At 40.8% G+C, this 19,889-nt stretch overlaps 1 protein-coding gene and 2 long non-coding RNA genes across 3 annotated transcripts; 2 read left to right on the forward strand and 1 right to left on the reverse strand.

The window, feature by feature from the left end:
- Nucleotides 1-6,326: 6,326 nt before the first annotated feature.
- On the reverse strand, nt 6,327-6,912 carry LOC6725761. The gene is made up of 2 exons (XM_002106724.4): nt 6,677-6,912; nt 6,327-6,605 (listed from the first exon to the last, which is right to left on the reverse strand). The coding sequence occupies exons 1-2, from the start codon at nt 6,788-6,790 to the stop codon at nt 6,393-6,395; spliced, it is 327 nt and encodes a 108-aa protein (XP_002106760.2). The 5' UTR covers nt 6,791-6,912; the 3' UTR covers nt 6,327-6,392.
- A 622-nt stretch (nt 6,913-7,534) lies between these two features.
- On the forward strand, nt 7,535-8,293 carry LOC27208643. Its single transcript, XR_001600973.3, has 3 exons — nt 7,535-7,805; nt 7,858-7,948; nt 8,007-8,293. It is a non-coding gene; the product is annotated as an uncharacterized LOC27208643 (long non-coding RNA).
- Nucleotides 8,294-11,692: 3,399 nt separating this feature from the next.
- On the forward strand, nt 11,693-12,680 carry LOC27208995. The gene is made up of 4 exons (XR_005544619.2): nt 11,693-11,926; nt 12,005-12,172; nt 12,242-12,505; nt 12,562-12,680. It is a non-coding gene; the product is annotated as an uncharacterized LOC27208995 (long non-coding RNA).
- Nucleotides 12,681-19,889: the final 7,209 nt, after the last annotated feature.

The following is a 19,889-nucleotide window of genomic DNA, read 5'->3' on the forward strand; positions in this document are numbered from 1 at the left end:
GTGTCTGGCGCATTTCACATGATAAATGATGCAACAGACTAAACGTTGAAAATCGCTGCAACGAGAACGCAGTGCAGGAATGAGTGCGAATCCGCCCCATCATGGGGATGAGAATGGAATTGGGTGCTGGGAGCTGGGAGCTGGGAGGATCTGGAAACTGGGAACTGAATCGAAAAGGATTCAGGATGGGCGATGGCAATGGCAATGGTCGCCTAATAAGCCAACACACCAGAGCGTGACAAAACAAACAAATTGATGGAATGCCAGGCATCATAAATAATGACTTGCGATCCCCAGCAACAAAGGACAATAATAAACTTGGAGCAGTTTCTGTCCCATTTTCTCCGGGGATATGTGAGCAAAGTGAATCCAGAGCGTTTGCCTTAACTTAAAAATTCCAATCAAGTAATATGGTTCAATTACTTGGAATTAATTAGCTGCTGTGGTTAAGAATTACACAAACAGCAAAACATTTTTTAGGCTTTCTAAAATGAGAAAAAATTGAAGATATAACTATCTAAGACTTGACTAAATATACCCTGATTTTAGTTAATAGCATTAAAATTTTAATTTGTAGATTATATTACATTATTATTATCTTTGATAAGATCTTTATTATAAGTATGTTCTTGAAATTGTTAGTAAAACATGTTAATGTCAAACGAATTTATTTATATATAATAATATATGTGATAATATTAATATTTCTGTTCAACTTGTTCATTTTCAAATGTTAGATCTTAGTGACTTAAATGTTATTTACTATTTAATAATATTTAAGTACTTAGCTCTATATTTATATTCACCCCACTTGCAGCATGTGTTCTACATGCAGATGACAATGGGGCGCGAAGAGAGTCCAAAAAATGTTCGAACGCATATTGTTAACGGAGTGGTGGGCAGTGTGGGCGGTGGGCGTGGCGGGCCGAAATCGGATATGTGCACAACAATACACACAGGCTCATGTGGGGCACACGACAAATTCCGCACGGCCGGAATACATATGCAAAATGTATAATTAACCAAACACACACGCACACTTTCAGAGTAAAAAGGACCAAAAAGGAGAGCGTAGGTGCTGTGTGTGTGGGTGTGTGTGTGTGTGTGGGTGGGGAAATGTTACGGCCGCTTACACAGACAGCCGGGCACTTCGACCACGTACCTCGCTGATCCCGTCACTCCTTGCCATCCTGCCACTTCTTGCACTCCTGCCACTTTGTCCTATCCGGCCGGACATGGCCGGCAAGGCATTGAATATTTTGACTTTACCAAATACCCTGCCAAAAGGGTATTGCCAATCATTAAGGACAAGGGCCAAAAAAGGGACTAAGCTCTTCTGGGATGGCATTTAAAAGAATGACACTCTCTACTGATAACTCTGCCACTCGAAAAAGTGCAGTATCTTCTTTTTTAAACATCTAAGCATCTATAGATTGCATTTTTTGAAGTAAACCAATATTATTATTTATATAATACTTAACTTGCATTCGATTGCTTCGAAAATACATTTTACACAATTCGTTTTTAACAATATAAGATGAAAATTAAACACATAACTAGAATTGTCATTATGGACACCTCTTCTAGCTTTTTAGCAATTTCAGAGCATCCAAAAGTCGTCATACTTTCTCTAATAATCGCACCCATTCACTTTGCTCGTCCCTTTTTACGAGTGTAACCTGTGTGAGTGAGTGCGGCAGTGGCAACAATGAAACGGGCAAAATGTTGCTCATTTTTTGTCGGTCCTTCCGTCCAGGCACTCTACCCCAGAATTTTTGCCCAAACCATACCAATCCAACCCCCCTCCCCACCATCCGTTCCATGGTCCGGGTGATGTTTGGTCCAGTGGCTGCTCCTTTGGCCAATGTTGCTGCTACTGCTGCTCCTGCTGTTGAATGCTGTGGTCAGCATTGCTGCTCCACCTGCTCCACCCGTTTTTGCAAAAATATGGAAACATTTGGCACTAATTGCATGTGCTCAGCAGCAATGTTGCTGCTGCGGAGCGACAGTTATGACAGCGGCAATGGAAAATGGAGGCGTCGGCGGCGGCGGCGACTGCACAAAGCACAAAAGAAATTGCGCAAAAATCGTTGTAACAAAAGAACAGGACACGCACACACACACACACATGTAGCCGCCACATGTGAAATGGGACAATTGCAGGACATCATAAACGTTTGCCACACCGCAAAAAAGGCAAAGAACTTCCACTAAAGATCTGAAAGCATCTAAAGGTTTTGCAATTAAACATTAAGAAAATCCATAGTTATCAAAGCAGAAATGATTATTAGGTATTACTTTATCATATAAAACATTTTTTTTTCCAGTGTATCCCAGGGCGAGGCCAAAAATGTTTCAGAAAGAACCCAAGAATGAGCGAAAGAATGCGCGTGGCGCAGAACAAGGAAATTGGGGGTATGAGTATGAGTATGGGTATGGGGAGTCCTTCCCCAGGACTCCTGTTGCTCCTGTGCCATTCTGTTTGCTACTCCTTTCTAATAGTTGTTACACACACGCATAAAAGCCAACGACGTAGCAGTAGCAACAGCAGTCCCTGAAAGCGAGAGAGAAAAAAGCGGCAAGAGAATGGTGAAAATCCGGCGGAAAAGTGGGCAAATGGTGGGGGGGCAAGGACATCCTTGTAAATGGCAATGACAAAGGCAACAATCCGCGGCATATGCACGTCCTGTATACGCCAGCATATTTTACTGACCATGGGCTTATGGCCCCTTTTCGATAAAAATCCAGACACTCGAACGTAAAGAGAGCGCCGCTTGAAAAGATGGCCAATTAATGAAGAATTTCCAGTGCCATGATTGCGACAAAATTAAACATCATTTGGCATTATTAGCATCATTAGAGAGTTCTTAAAAATTTGGGTCATGGAAAGAGGAGGTCATTGAATTGAGTGTATAAATAGGTTTTTATTTATTGTGGCATACTTTTGGACATCCTTGGAAACTATCTCTTAACTCTATCTATCTATCTCTATGGCCAATTGAACGATAATGCCGCCAGCAGAGAGGGCATTCCAAAGACCAATAACCGTTATTGGCGGGGCACTCACCTGTTACCTGTTTGAGTGAACCGCTATTTTTATTCCCACCTGCACTGGAGTTTCTAATTGGTGGCTGCGTTCGTGTGGAAGCGCCTCAAAATGATGCTTCTCGAGACAAAGTCCTTTTGGCAACAGCAGCCACTGGGACTCGTCTAAGGGGGAGGGGGAGGGGGAGGGGTTAGGGCCAACTCATTTTGGGCATGAAGAAGACATCAAGGGTAAAAAAGAGGCGAAAATTTATTGAAGAGCAAACTCATTTGACTATAACTTATGATTGGATTATCGGTTTAGTATGGCATTTGACAGCAGCCAGCCATGTGAGTGTGTCTGTGCGCCTTTGTGTGTCTCTCTCTGTGTGTGTGTGTGTGTGTGCGAGAGTATCTGTGTGAGTATCTGTGTGGGCATCTGTGTGTCTGTGATAAGACATATGTCTGTGCGCCTATATGCAGGCTATGCAAGCCAAGAGCCTCGGTGGGAAAGTCATAAATGCGCCGCAGACAAGCGGAAAGATGCTGGCTGACTGTCTCCCTCCGACTGTCTCCGGCACTTTTACCTCTTTCTCCGCCCAACCAATCCCCCCGCCCGCCCTCCATCTCTTTTCAGGCTGCTCTTTTTGGCCAGCAAATTCGTCTGGCTGGAAGGCACTGAAACAAAAATACTACATATAAACTGAAATTTTAATGTTTATTATTGATAAACATTAAAGATACTAGTGATGTTTTTTGTTTATTTTTTTACCCCATTAAATAATGCCTGCCGAGTGATAACTTTTTTTAAAAGAGCTGTCTAAAAGTATGCAACTGTATGCTTCTAAACAGGCAGTAGGAAAGTTCATTTTATGTTGCATACTTTCAGGCTGCCGTTCAAGTTATTTTACTTCAGTAGCTTCTTTGGCATTCTACTCTTTGTTTTGTTGCTATATGCAGTGGCATTAATTACATTTGATACCATCATTTCTTTCGGTGCACTTGCTCCTTGGTCTCCGTCTCCGTCTGGGTCTGAGTTTTGGTTTTTTGGGCTTCGCTTTGGCTGCTTCATTTGGCTGTGGCAACATGCAACAACAAGAGCAGTCAACGCGATTGCTTTATGTCTATGCTACAGCCTGCAGCCGCCAGCCTCCAGCCTCCAGCTTCCAGCGTCGAGCATCTAGCTACCAGAGCCTCATCCTCATCCATGAGCACCCCATCGCCCCTTCCGAAAGTCACCCCCCTGCGCTTTGTGTGCTAGCCTGTTAGGGTCTGTTTTATTGCGCCATAAACACGCACTTAGGCACATATACGCAAAAAACATAAGCAAATACGAAAATATGCACTGCGAATAAAAGATTGGAGCTCAATTCGTTGCTTTGAAAACTGTGTTTCTAGTATAAGAACATATAGCTAAGAATATATTATATAGTATTAAAGTGGGTTTATCGTGGCTTATGTTTTATGTCATAAACATATAAACATATTAAACATAAACATATTTTCGCCAGTGTACAGATACTTTTGCATGTATGGCCTAAGTAGTCCCAGTTCCCCGGCCACCTTCTAGCCATAACTTTCGTTAGCCTTTGGAAATGTGTAGCCGAGTGTAAAATTTTGATTTTTCAACCTACACAAACAAAGAGCGGATGACTTGGGAGGGGACACAAAAGAAATTGGGGGATGCGGTGGGGAGTCAAAGAGGCTCGGCAATTTGATAACGATTTCAAGTGCTGAACACCCCAAAAAAAAAAAAAAAACATTGCAAATCCGCAAAGAAATGGGAAATCACAGAAATAGACCATGCTAATAAGAAAACTGCCAAAACTGGTAAAATCTAGTAACATTTAAAGTAAATTAGCACTAATACTAAAACTACTTTCTATAACGACTAACTTACCAATATATAAGTTTATGTATGTCGCTAAGTTTCTAGTTTGATTTTCAATCGAATTTATACGTTTGTATTTATTTAAAGAAACACCATCTGTGTTTCCTTTCCAATGGGAAATGAATTTTCCCTGCGGAAACCTGAAGTATAATTTTGCTGTTCTCATAATGCGAGTAGGTCAAAGGACTTGGTGCCAGTATGGTGTGCACTTTGCCCAAACTTTAATGCATTTAGATGGGGCAAATGGAATGTCCTTGCTCCTGCTTTTTGTCCTGCTCCTTGTCCTGCTCCAGCTCCAGCTTCAGCTCCTGCTACTTTTTCCGGACGGCGTTGCCAAGTGTCGCGCCATAAGAGACGCAAAAATCTCGGCATAAACTAATTATGTCTGCTTTTTAGGCGCTCAGGCAGGCGAACGAACACATTCGCACACATACATACGCACATACGCAAGTCAAGATATTGAATTTCCCAGTGAAATTTGCCTGCAGGAAAAGCTGCTGGCAGATTCAACAAGTTATATGGTTGGGTATGTGCCCCATTTTTGCTACCCCCCCAAAAACACATTCGCACAAAATACGAACGTTCCAGGAAAATGAGGTGTATGTTCGGTTTATTTTTCGGTTTTTTCTTTTCACTCTGTTTCAATAAAAATGTGAACAAATTATTTTCGAGTGGCCTTAGATTCGCCTCCTTGGCCATAATTGGTTATCCTTCGTTTATTCACCGACTGTAAGCCAAGTTTCACATGACAGTTATGTAACGCCGCAAAGGACTCTGCCAACATAACAGTATGTTGCGCTCTCCGAAGAGAGCAAGGACAACAGTGATGTTAGGTGCGAAAGAGAGCCAGTAAATAAGGGAGAACGCAACTCTCTTAGGTAAACTCTTAGATGAAGTATAACAGTTTTCCTGAAACAAACTGTTCAATTTGTAACGCCTAAGAGAAAAGTTCCGCGGCCACCTAACATTAAACTAGAACTAAAACTAATGTTTTTCTTTAAAAATTTCTAGAAAATGTTTTAGAAATTCTTTTTAATATTTTTAGATATATTTTTCAATGTATTTTAGTAGAATTAAGTTGTTTACTTTAGGAGAATCCTTTTAGCCAAGACACCAATCCGCGAATATAAGAGTTTGGCATGCCGCAAATCTCTGAGGCATTTTATTAGCGTAAACTTCATGTAAACTCGATAATCAATTCCATTTTTCGAACTCTTTTTCAAGAGTTTTCTCTTAATTCTTATCCTTCGACAGAATATAAGTCAAGTTTTATAGCATTTAAATAATACTATTTCGGAGTGTCGATTTAATAATGCAAAGTGTAAGATCTGACACAATTTATTCGGCAAATAAACTCTTTTGAATTATTCAATTGAGCGAAAATCGTATGCAACAAAACTAAAAAGCTGAATAAATTTGAAATACTTTATTCAAGCATATGTTCGATTCGATGCAAAAAGATCAAGCGATTTAACGCTTAATAGCCGGTAATGCTGCCCGATACGCGAAGATATCCCTCGATATTGCCAAATTTGAGCTTAACAATGCCATCGATGGCATCGCGATAGGTAATGATCATCGGACCACCGAACCTTATCCCATTCATGGCCACACATCCGGTGCGACTTTCGTTTTCCAGATACAATGCCTTCTCGCCGCGCGTCAAGCTGGCATGGAGCTTATGCAACGACTTTTTGTGGTATAAACGGATTATTCAGATTGGGATATGTACATATATACACATATATATTCACAACTCACCTTATCGGGCGAATAGTAGTCAAGACTCTTGTCGTTTTCATCGCTGCCGATGCGCCAAACTTGATAGGTGTGCAACACCTGGGTGGGTCGACCCTCAAACGATATGCTGGCCATTCGGATGCAGTTCACCACTTTGAGTTTAACTTCTGTCGAATTTTCCGGATTGCCTCGAAATTTTGTTTTCTGCTGCTATATGCAATGGAATACGATATCGAACTGAATGTACGACCAAAATTATTTTGACATTTGTCTAAGCATTGCCTACTGCGATACGGCATATTCCTGATCACTTGGTCCGGCTTGTGCTTCTCAAAGTGGAACGGAACACATCTCAAGTAAATGTGCATAATTCATACTCGCAGTTATCCGTTTGCAGTTCGCATTAGTGGACAATCGGGTGAAGGACATGCCACGAGTGTCACAACTTGGTCCGATCCGACTCCATTTAAGTGCCCCACCCCAGCACAGTGCACAAGTTTCGATATTCTTAATAATAAATAAAGTATATACATTATGCTTACTGCATATATAATACCATTTATTTAAGACTAGAGTAAATAGGTACTTAAATAGTAAGTAAGTTTAATGGTCAAGAAGCAACTTTGGCTTTAATATTGCGATGACAATTGTGGAATAACATACGTTCGTTAGTGAAAAAGAAATAAATTAAATAAAGTTGAATACTTTGTGCAAATGCACAATATATGGGTATCTTTATGATGCAGCAATGAATTCCCGGATTTGGTCATGGCCAACTGCCTACATACCGCTTAGAAATTCCTGATCACTTGGTCCTTGGAACTAATTTCATCGAACAAACGGAGCTGTCAAATCCATGTACCCCTGCCCGACCCGAAATATATTCAGTTTGCCACCAGAGCTCGTCTGGAGCACAACTCGTTTCGGAACGAAAAATCGAAAAATTTCCAAATTATTGTGTAATTGCTAAGCTACAAATTGTACAAGCAAAAAAAAAAAAGAAAAACTACACAGAACTACACAGAATGTCGTACAACATTTGTATTTCTCGAGTTTCATGCTTTTGTTGACTCAAATACTCGCCATTGCTTTTTGTAACGACGTGAAAGCAATGGCAACGGATTGCAAAGCAACCGCTTAACACAAAAAAGTAAGTAATTGAATTGTGCTCTTTTTTTTCCATTAACTAACTAATATTTCAGCATCGTCCTGCTGAGGGGTTTGCTTGAATTTTAACATATTATACTTAATTCGACTTATCACTACATGCTTACATATATAATCGTGGAATTGGTAAGCTACAAATTTAACAAAAAAATTAACCGCCATAGAAATCTGACAATATTTCCAGAGTTTCATGCTGTTAACTTAAATACTCGCCATTGCTTTTTGTAAAGAAGAAATGGGAAAGAAATTTTTCAACACATCTGGATAATTGGTGATGGGCATCTCCTTTGGATCTGACACTTCGATAACGGTATTACACATATTGCAGTCAATTCGATGGCACCGGTCCCGTTGGACAGTAGCTTGCATCGAATCTAACATGTAATACAACACTACTCGACCTAAAACTATGGTCTTAAATGGGATAATGTGCGTTTTGATGGGCTGAAAATAAAATATTGTTAAATTAAAGCGGAATGTGTGGAATCTTTTCAAGGGGCTTGTATATATGCGTACCTATGTACATTCCAATTAGTAGTGCCAGTCGAAAGACAATGCTCTCTGAAATTGTGGGAGGGTGAATCGGGTAAACGGGGGAGTGGCACCGGGAATATCGGCGTATCGTGATGCGTGATTCGTGATGCGGTTGCTTGCAACTTGACACGGGGCGCTCTGCTACTCGATAAATTTGTATTCAAAATGCAGACCCAAATGAAATTATCGACCACAGACAGATTTCAGACGTGGATTCAATTACAAGGCATGTGCGGAGTTGGACACTCGAGAGGAGGCTTGTGGGTTAAGGCATCTGGTGGCTAAGGGGGTTGCCCTTTGTCTTCTGAGCTGCACAAATACATACGCATAAATTTGCCTTGCTATTTACATAAATGTGTGTGGGTGGTTTGGGTTGGTATAGGGTTTTGGTTTGGGTTTTGCGTTTGTGTTTGTGTTATGACATTTGCTTACGAAATGAACATCATTATCGGCATACTTGGGCTTTCCATTTAAGCACACACACTTATGCTTGCACTGCTACAAATTTTATTAAGTAATAGATATATATATAAAACATACAAATAAATAATATATGTATATATATATATGTAACATGATTAAGTCTATCTATATAAGGAATGTGTTGTGTTTTCCTTAAGTTGTTATATATAGTTATTACTTAGATATAGTCTGGCTGATCAAGGCACTTATTTTTTGAGTGTACACTTGGGTGCTTAACGGCCAGTTCCTGATGGTGGTTAATTAGCCACACAGATACACACACCTGATGAGGCACTCCCACTCCCACACGCCCACCCTTTAGTTACTCATCTCGCAACGTAATTGGTCTGTATACAATTGTAATTATAAACCACTAATAAGATTCGAACACGAAGCGATTTTCAAACTAGCATTGAACGTGGCAAAGCGATGGTAAATGAGAAGCCGCTCCCCACCCCCCGCCGATATTCCACGTTGAATCGAACCCTTTTCCCAATTCCCACTTTTCCTGTCAGTTGTTACGGCTTCGTCGTCGTTGCCACATCAACAAGTTAATTTCGCATCGGCGGGACGGAGTGCGGCGGGGAGGGGGGTGGGGCTGTGGGAAAATTGGGTGTTTTTGAATCTCAGTGCATTCAAATGGTCGGAAAATGGGGGCGTGGCTGGGCGGTGCGTTGGCGACGGCGCTTAAGTGACTATTTAATGCGATTAAAATTGGAAAAGCTTCGCTTGACCAGGACACTCTGTCGAATCGAGAAGGGTGCGCCGTGCGGTGTGGAAGGGGGGCGGTGTTCAAAGGGTCAAGGGGTTAAGGCTGCACCCGCCCAGTGGGTTCAAGGGGTCACAGGTGAGCCCCGTAACCGATGACTCCCAGATGCACCGCTTCCAAATTGCATTTGCTTGCGAACTCCCAACTCGTCCATGCTGGCAAATGGAAATGATTGAGTTCCTGGGAAATCAAGTCAAAGAATATTAAACCGAATTATGCTCCAAAATGGTCGAGAACTGGAAAACTGAGTTTCGAGTCGATAAAGCTTCCGGTACAAAATCAATTAATTGCCGCCATTGCGAACGGCTTTTGCGAATTTCGAAGGCTACAATGTATAAGTATAAATATAAATATAAATAAAAATACAAAATAAACATATTCTTTTCAATAAATATAACTTGAATGTTATCCAAGCTAAGTTAGTAATCGTTTATTAACAACTTGGTTTGCATTTCAATTTGTATCAACTTGCATAGGTAATTCCATTTGACCCTTGAATCGATGACCTTGTCTAACTCGTTCTCTTCCTCTTGAGCTGAGATTACGCGATTCGAGGACCATCTTCGCATCTCTGCCAGCGACGAAATGAAAATGAAAATGGAAATTGACAAGTGGCCAAGCTGGCAACTGGCAACTGGCAACTGGCGAGGATGTGATGACCACCAAGAAGAGGAATGCACTCACATGTGAAATGGAAAAAATTATAATCCAAATAAGAGAATGCAAAAGGATATGGATGTGGCGAGCGAAGTTTCGGGGTCAGCAGGATTCGCTGGGAAGCCCAGTGGAGACCGGGATGAAACCACCGGGGGGCTGGATGGTTGGCTAAGAAGCCGGCGAAGCGGAGCGAGGCAATCGAAATCGATGACGGATACGCTGGCAGGACAACAAGTCATCGGCTGTCCCGCAGATTGAGCTCCTGCTCCTGCTCCTGCTCCTTGTGTGGCTACTGCTGTAGCCATTTTTGAAAATTTCTTAAAATTCAATAAATATTTATGAGTTGATAATGCCAAAGGCACACACACACACACACAGCTGGCATGGTCGCTTGGTTGAATTAAATGGATTACAGATACACAGTGGCGTTCAAGCTTTATGCGAATGTAATATAAAATAATATTAATATAAAGTGTGCAAATATTAAAGCCTTAAAAATGGATATTTATAAAAAGTTTAAAATAACTAATTGTGAAATATTTTTAAGACATAATACTAGTAACTTATGTAAGATAATTGTTTAACTTCGAAATTTTATAGTTTTTATTTATGTTCTTGTGATAAAAATCATAAGCAAGAAACTAGTAATATAACTAAATTATTATTGAAATATAAATAAAAAGGCGTGAGCACTATTTTTGTGGCCTCAGCTGTGCAAGGAAGCGCTCAGCGCCACGCACAAAATGCAAACACGCACAGCGGAATAACATCAGAGCGAGAGAGAGAGAGAGTGATGGGGCGACAGCGGACGAAAGAGACGGACATAGAATATGGGATACACCATATGGTAGGGGGCTTGAATGAGGCGATGGGTTCAAAGGGCACGCCAAGATGCTCGGTTAGCCGGCTTGTGCTTCTCAAAGTGGAACGGAACACATCTCAAGTAAATGTGCATAATTCATACTCGCAGTTATCCGTTTGCAGTTCGCATTAGTGGACAATCGGGTGAAGGACATGCCACGAGTGTCACAACTTGGTCCGATCCGACTCCATTTAAGTGCCCCACCCCAGCACAGTGCACAAGTTTCGATATTCTTAATAATAAATAAAGTATGTACATTATGCTTACTGCATATATAATACCATTTATTTAAGACTAGAGTAAATAGGTACTTAAATAGTAAGTAAGTTTAATGGTCAAGAAGCAACTTTGGTTTTAATATTTCGATGACAATTGTGGAATAACATACGTTCTTTAGTGAAAAAGAAATTAATTAAATAAAGTTGAATACTTTGTGCAAATGCACAATATCTTTATGATGCAGCAATGAATTTCCGGATTTGGTCATGGCCAACTGCCTACATACCGCTTGGAAATTCCTGATCACATTATCCTTGGAACTAATTTCATCGAACAAACGGAGCTGTCAAATCCATGTACCCCTGCCCGACCCGGAATATATTCAGTTTGGCATTAGAGCTCGTACGGAGCACATCTCGTTCCGGGAAAATAAAAATGTGAAAAAAAAACACAAAATTTTTAGTGAAAACCAAAAGAAGTTTGGGTTTGCTTCGGTTCGCTTCGGTTCGCTTCGGTTCACTTCGGTACTGAGGGACGCTCTTTCAAAAATGAAATCAACACCTAAAATAACACATATAGTCACACAATCTGAGTGCAGTTGGTAAGTTTTTTTTTTTTTTTTTTTTTTTTGAACCCCTTGTAGCTCTAAACGAAACATTTGTTTATCCTGAATATACAGATGCTTCTACCGCACTGACCTAGTGAATCCCGTTCACCATTCCATATGTTAATTGATTGCTTGGCAACAATCAATTGCATAACCAAACCAGAAATACACGCCATTGCTTTTTGTAACGACGTGAAAGCAATGGCAACGGATGCGAAGCAGCCGCTTAACACAAAAAGAGTAAGTAGCTATTTTTTTTTTTTTTTTTTTTTTTTTTTTTTTTTTTAACTAACAAATTTTTTAACGCAGCTGGGAAACGAACACTTGATGTTTGGCCAACGGGATTACTATGGTATGTCCCTCTAAACGATGGTACTGGTCTCCATGGACTAGATGATCGCCTCGTTTTGGATGCGACTGGTGCGCTTATTATTTTATATGGGGTTTCGCTCCGCTTGCTAGTTGGTATATGGCCGTTCCTGCGTTCTCTCATCTCTTCCTTCGGTTGGTTCAGCTCAAATGCAAACAAATGAAGATCGTTCCGTACTTGATAGCCAGGCCATCATAGGATAGGTATGTTTAACAGCATTTCAACCCATTCAATTGCATTTATCGTACTGTCATCACAGATATAACGGAGTAAAACTCGATGGGACCGGTCCCGTTGGATGAGATGATTGCATCGTTTTGCCCGTTACTAGCATTTCGTTAGGTCTTGTCTAAATAAACGCGATTCATTGAACGCAAATTAGAAAAGTTTTTGATCTGGGTGGTTGGTTATGTTAATCCTGCACTTCAGGAGGTCCTGGGGGGTCTTAGCCATCGTCCCAAACACGTCGACGCAGATGAACAAAGTTTGGCAAACAACAAGCGCGGACCGATGCGCAAACTTATTTATAAAGAAATGTTGGCGGGTCGTGCAGCAAACCGAAGCTTCAAATACCCTAGCTTACGTGGAAATTGTTCTGACTTAGGGTAGCACCTGATCTCAATGGTGCAGAGGAATTTGAGGGATAGTATTGGAAATTAGTAGTAAAGAACGGTAATTGGTTTAGCGGTGTGACCGTTTTTAGTCAAGTTATAACCATAAAATCTCGAGAAATCTCCAAATTGGGATTCCCTAGTCGTATTAAAAAAAAAAAAAAAAAAAAACAGCTGTAGTTCCCATTTGGCAGACTTCGCCCAGCCGACCCAGGTTTTTTTTTCCCATTTTTTTTCTTTTTCTGTGCATAACTGTAAGTTGGTCCTGAGCGATTGTCTTCCGTCTGCCTCTGTCTCAAATAGTTTGTTGGCGGGGGAACGAGAGGGGGCGTACGTGATGTTCATATTTTCATAGATTCAATAATTCATAAATTTTATGCGCACACGCATACATTGATATGCGCTGATTTCAGCATCCTTTCTGCGGAATGTCCATGTCCTGGCTTTTATTGGCATTCCACTGTCTCGAAACTTTCTGCTAAACGAGAAGGATCTTCGGGCATCAGACAGGATACCACCACTCATTTAATCCACAGGTTGAAATATATGAGCACATTACGAGCATTCTACTGCACACATTCGTTTAAATATTACTGCACCAGCGGGGTTTTATTAATTTATTTTTGCTTTATATTTAATTCTTGATGAAAATTAGTAGACATTCTTTTAGACGATAAAAAATCCCATCGAAGCTTAACCTTTTTTGAAAAAGATAGTTTTTCTGAATTTTGGTCAAAAAGTCATATGTATTTTGTCCATAAGTTTATTAATAATGCCTCCAATACGGAATGTCATACCTCGTTGAGTTTGTTTTTTAAATCCCAATCCATTTGCATTCAAGTTTGGGAATTCTAGGATTTTTTAATTTTTCGCAAATTTTGATGACAAAAAATGCAAAAATTTGGCCAAAAATTAATTTTACAAAATCTTTTTAATAATGAAAGGGGTTGTTAGTATTGGTTATAAGGAGTATAAAATGGTACTACTTTTTGCTGTGTGACCATTTTTTATCAAGTTAGAAGGATTACAGCCTTCGTGAATATTGAATTTTCGTTAAAATAAATAAAATTTGCAATAAATTAGAATTCAATTTTGAAAATCTAGTTTGTTTATTATCATTTATTATATTTTTTAATTGTTGGTGTTATTTCAATAAAAATCTTTCTTAAAAGACCACCTGCAATAGTTGGAGTGGTAAAATTCGAATACGATGTAACTGGAATGTGAATCGTAACTGCACTCAAGTTGCAGATCGCTAAAAGCCGTCTCCAATGACTTTGCCGATGAGTTGGCTAATAGTGTTGCCTACTTTTGCGGGACAAGTGGGCGGGAAATTCTGGTCATGGAATTTAAGGACATGCGACAAACATGCGAAGCACATACATATGTACGGACGTGGGATGACATCGTCGACACTTTCAGTTTTTTAACTCAATTTTCAATAAAAACAGTGCAGGAAACTTTTCCTCGCTGCCTCACTTTGTTGTTAACTTAATTTCGTTTGGCGCTGTTCAGTTGGCAGTTTCGCAGGCTAAAAGCATTTCATTGTTGTCCAACTCTTTCCGCCTGCTGTTGTTCTTGCTCTTGTAATACGCACACAACCTACACACACCCAGCACAACAAAAACACATCAACATACCGAAAAGGCATTTTACACGCACCGAGAGTTTCCACTTACATCCGCTGGAAGCATCCAAAAGGGCAAAAAACAAGAACCCATGGCCAAATGGAGTTATCGCCGATTGTGCATGTATGTACATATCCTTTATATATAGCATTCCAAAGTCCTGACACATCCCTGCTCCGATTGCTAATTGAATTGATCGATTGCGATCCGCCGGAAGAGCCCATGCGAGGCAAAATTCAAATCCAAAGGACTTCGACTCTGGCGTTGACTCCAATCCATTTCAGTTACCGACGAGCTGGGTAACCCAATATGCCTCAGAGTTTTCTTATCGCCACCCATCGCTCATTATGGGCATATTTGTTTATGGTCACCTAGGGTGAACCAGAGCTTTGTTCTTTTCCAAATTATTATATATAATATATTCCAAATTATATATATAATTAATTTCCATTAATTATGATTAAATTATTAAATGAAATGATTAAAGTTCTTTTAAATAGCGTTTTGGTCCACCCTACTGGCACCGCCCATCGATGGCATCGCAATCATTTTTAGCCACTAATCACTCTCGAATAACAGGCCAGTGGCAGCGTCATAATAAAAATAATGATGTGACATAAAAACAAATTCCTGAGTACAATATGTGGCACTGCCTTCCCTTTGAGCTCCACCACTCCAACCAAGTCTTCGATGTATTGTCATAAATCTTTCATTGATTGCAAACGAAGTCGTCGTGGAGGTTGGAGTGGGTGTTGCACGGCATTCGATGTCTGTTTCGATGGTGGTTGCTGGTTCAGGGGAGACACACCGTGTGGTGTGGCAAAATAGAAATTGTATAAAGCGGCCAAGCTGAAATAGATATAAATATTTTAGCCATCGTCGCCAAGGCAGCTGGCTGTTGCTCCTGTGCTTCGTTTCTCCGTTTCGCAAATACCCTTCCACGCGGCATGGGTGTTGTCCTTCAAGCACTTGCTCTCATCTTAATGGTGTATTATAATAAGATTTGGGTGGCATTATTGCTTAATTTTTTAAAATATATTTACACTGGACTTAAAATATTTTTTATTTATTTTTTTTTTTAAAGCGGAGAGAGACACATTTATTATTCATTAATCTTAAACTCACTAGGAATCGTTCAGTTCCTTCTGAATTTAACCTAATGTGTAGCTTAAAAGATAATATTATGGATACTGTTCCTTATTTATAATATATACAAATGTAATCAAAATCAAAAGAAATTTCTAGTAAAGCTGCCTAAAAAGTTGACTTGAAAGCTCGCATTTTGTTGCAACACTTTCAAACACTGTTCTTAATGATTTCATATTGCATATAGGGTCTCCATTGATTCGCTATAACTTCCACGTATGTCCTTGTTTGTCTGCGACTCTTCTTTTTTGTGTGTTCGTTTATCTTGTTTATCGTGGATTTCATTATGCCCGTGGTTGCGTGTCTTTTGCTTTGCGGTGGCTTATGCCGCCATTCGATTTTGAAAATGTAAATCTCTTGTCGTCGTCGTCGCTGTCGATGGATGGTGCCTCCTTGCCTGCTGCTCTTGGCTTTTCCTTGTTACCGGCTTTGCCCGATTCCTCTCGACTTGCCCGCTTGCTTTTCCATTGAAGATGGTAATGTTCGGCGGCATCGTTTGTCAACATGTCGGCTGCGCTGATTGGTGATTTTGATCTGAATTATTAAGTTGCTTTTAATGCGTTTGCTTTTGCTTTTTGGCTCCTTTGCCTTGGCAACGGATTCTACTGGGCTTTTCTTTGGCACACTTTTAAGCCGCGCAACCGGGGGAAGTCATTAGGCGATTGTCGTGGAATTTACCTGCACTACTACTACTACTGACAATATGCTCTGCATGCTGCCATTGAAATTGCAAGCTAAAAATATGCGCAATTCATTGTAAGGGTCATCAAATTGGGGCTTAGTGTTCAAGGGAAGTGACAATTTAACATTCCATCTTCAACACGAATAATATGCTTCTAAAAATCAACAATTTCAACTTTGCCACTAGTGTTAATAAATATTTAAAAATGAACATTTAGCAAACTAAAAGTGAGTTAGCTGGCATAAGAAATAGAAATACTGAATATTTAAAGATTTTCCGACATGTAGTACTCCAAAACATAGCCAGCTGATGCTAATCCTTTTCGCTGCTGCAAAGAGTGGGCACTTTCCTTTTTGTTTTTTGTTTTCTTGCGTAGCCAAAGTCCAAAATCCTTTCACCGCCAGGACTTCATAAATATGCCAAAAAAAAAGCGGACTCTATCAAAATGCCGGGGCAACCGCTTCGGTTTCGGTTTCAGTGTTTGCAAAGAAAGCAAAAGGGCCGCAAGTTGAGCAGCTAGTAAGCAAGTAAATTGAGACACGACGGACACGTGAGTTTGATAGATTGAAGGATATACGGGGGGCATACTACACACACACACACTCACGTTTCCTGGAGCGCAGGAATCCTTCGGCGTCTAGCATCCTTGCTCGTGATTGTGCCTGTGTGCGTATTTCATTAACGTCGCCTTTGAAAATCCATTCATTTATCAAAAGCAAACTTCAAACACGCACAACTTGCGTTGTGTGTGTGTGTGTGTGCGTGCCAGGATGTCTTCGAGTGTTAGCATGTGTGTGTGTTGGCAACAGATACTGCAACAATTTAGCAAGGAGCGTCGTAAAAACGAGACGGCCAAAGGGATCAATGAAGTATGCCTAAGAATCTGTCATTTATGACACATGACATACTTTATGAGGCCTGCCTGGAAGCAGGATACTGGCTGGGAATTTGGCCAAGGACCACGACTTTTGGGGGGCCAGGATAATAACAGCGGCGATAATAAAGATAAGCCGAACGAAACTTGGCCGAAATGCAATTGAAAGTTTTGCTCTTGGCAACTTGACGCCGTCGTCCAAGAACATAAAATCCGTGTCCTGCGGCTGTGCGTATCCTTGTATCGGCTTTTCATCCAGCCTTCCGTCTCGCCCTCATTTTAACCACCCACCCCCCCCTGCACCATCCTAGGCCAAAGTCATGTATGTATTTGTAACTCTTGAAATCTGCTCGTAAATCTCATAGACTTTGCTTTATCGAAGCTCCTGCTCCTGCTCCTTGTGGCATGTAATCCTTTTTCCTTCTTTTTGCTGCCGGCTCGTAAAGCGCCTGGGAATTTATATTTATGGTTTGTTACATACACACACATACATTCACACACTGGGAAATATGACGCCCGGCCCGCCCTGGCCCCGCCCACTTTCCATTTGGCCAATTTAATGCGCTAATTTCGTTTAGAGATTCCCTTTCGGCATATGGAACATGAAATTACGCGCCTTTCAATTGGTTTTCAGTGATTGGGGTTAATTCTTGGATTGGTTTTTGTAAAAGCAATTTAAAATTATATTATAAAATTGAAAAATTGTGCTTATTATTTTATTTGCCACTCGCATTAAGTATATATTAGTTTATCTAACATAATTAATAAGTAAACAAATTTAAATTCACCACTAATTGTTGGATTATTCAATTAAGTTTTAGTTTTTGTTCCACATTTATAAATATATATCATATCTGCTGTGCTTTTTGATTTTTCCGCCACATGGGTATGCTTATGTTAATTCATAAATATTAATCCCTTAATTACTATCCCCGTATACGTGAGTCGCATGCCTTTTCGCCATTAGCCTTTTAGTGTTTTATGGTTTCGCCCAGTCCCCTGCGAAATGCGAATACTCTGCTCTTTGATGGGCTCCAACTCCCTGAGAACCACGAGGCCTGGCCAAAAAACCTCCAACTTCCAAACTGCCAACTGCCAACTCCAATTCCCCATTTCCCATTTACCAGCTTGAGCTCGATGCGCATTATGAATTAAGCACAAGGCAGTGCGCCTCACACAATAATTGCAAACTACTGAAGCATTTAATATTTTGAGTGCATTTCCGCGTTACGCGTTGACCAACAAAAAAAAAAAAAAAGAAAATAATAAATAAAATAAAAATAAAGGGAAAAATGTTTTAAAACAGAGACGGCGGCGAGGGGCCATAAGCTTATGGCCAAAGGATCTGAGAGAGGAGCCGGGGATTCCCCCCGTATGCGATTCGCATCGCATCGAATCGAATGGCATGGAATGGAATCCATTCGAATCGAATCGAATCGAATCGAGTCGAAGCGGATGGAAATCGAAAGTCGAGGGCTGGAGATTGAGCCGCCGGCAAAGGAGAGAGGTCAGTTCTCACTCGGCCGATACGCCGTAAAGTTAATAAAGAACCCCTGGGGGCGATAAACAATTTGCGTTGGGAAAAGTCGAGATATATATGTATGTATATAGTAGTGTGGGTGGTGAAAACCCAAACATGGAGCGCTTAAGGCGGACCAACGGACTGCGAACTTGAAATTCTAATTGGCATTTTATGCCATTCCGGGCGAGAGGGGCCGTGATTGAGGTCCTGTCCGTATTCGTGGCCAGGTCCTCGCTGCTGCCCCGTCGAACAGGTGTGAAATCGCTGACGAATTCTCACGAATACGTTTAATCCGCTTTCGGATTTTTGCAGCTACGTCCGTGCCAAGGATCTGTCAGGAAATACAGTCAATACTGTTTAACAACATACTGGTTAAGCGAAGTACGTCTTCTGGCTCAAATATTGCTTAATCAATATAAAATTAAACTACATAAAAGGTTTTTAATTTGTTTAAAATACTTTACTTCAAAAAAATACTTTAATAATAGTACTACCAAAATTTTCAAATGCATATTAAGAAAAAAACTCACTGCGAAGTAAACCCTTTAGCCACCGCCATTCCGTTTGATCCATTGAAGTCGCACTGTACAGTGGAGCGACCTCGGCCGCTTTGCATTTTGTGGGCGATATCATGTTGGATTAAAAAGAGCGCTCCTCCGCCTCCATCCTTCGCGTCCTTCATTCCGGCTGCCCTGGAAATTAATTTCGTGCACATGTCCTGCAGCCTTTTTGCGGCAACTTTGTTTGGCGCACACACAATGAGCGCAGCGTATCGCATCGTATATCGTGTCACCCGGTTTACCTGGCCAGTCCATCCGCCTCCCTCGATCCCCACCCCGCCAAAGGACCAAAAAAGGCGCAAAGGAACAAAAAAGGAGGCGAAGGAAACGAATTGTCCACAGCCTCACGTGTTGACCGCAAATGTTAAAGCGGCGTGACTTTATTCGATTATATTGTATGAGGCTTGGAGTTGTGTGGCCGCCCCCCCAGAGGCGGATTGGTTACGTAAAAACATTAGACCCGGATCCGTTTAGCATAACACCATTGTTGCACCGAAATGAAATTGAAACCCGCTGTCATTTGACCGGGACAATTGTTTTCCGCTGACCAGGAGTTGGCGTTGC

The sequence above is a fragment of the Drosophila simulans genome, chromosome X (genome assembly GCF_016746395.2).
Source record: "Drosophila simulans strain w501 chromosome X, Prin_Dsim_3.1, whole genome shotgun sequence".
Classification (NCBI taxonomy): Eukaryota; Metazoa; Arthropoda; class Insecta; order Diptera; family Drosophilidae; genus Drosophila; species Drosophila simulans.

Coding starts and splice junctions, on each gene's coding strand:
- LOC6725761 (XM_002106724.4), bottom strand. CDS start 6,790: ATGGCCAGCATATCGTTTGAGGGTCGACCCACCCAGGTGTTGCACACC. Junction 6,606..6,676: donor ACTACTATTCGCCCGATAAG/GTGAGTTGTGAA, acceptor TACCACAAAAAG/TCGTTGCATAAGCTCCATGC.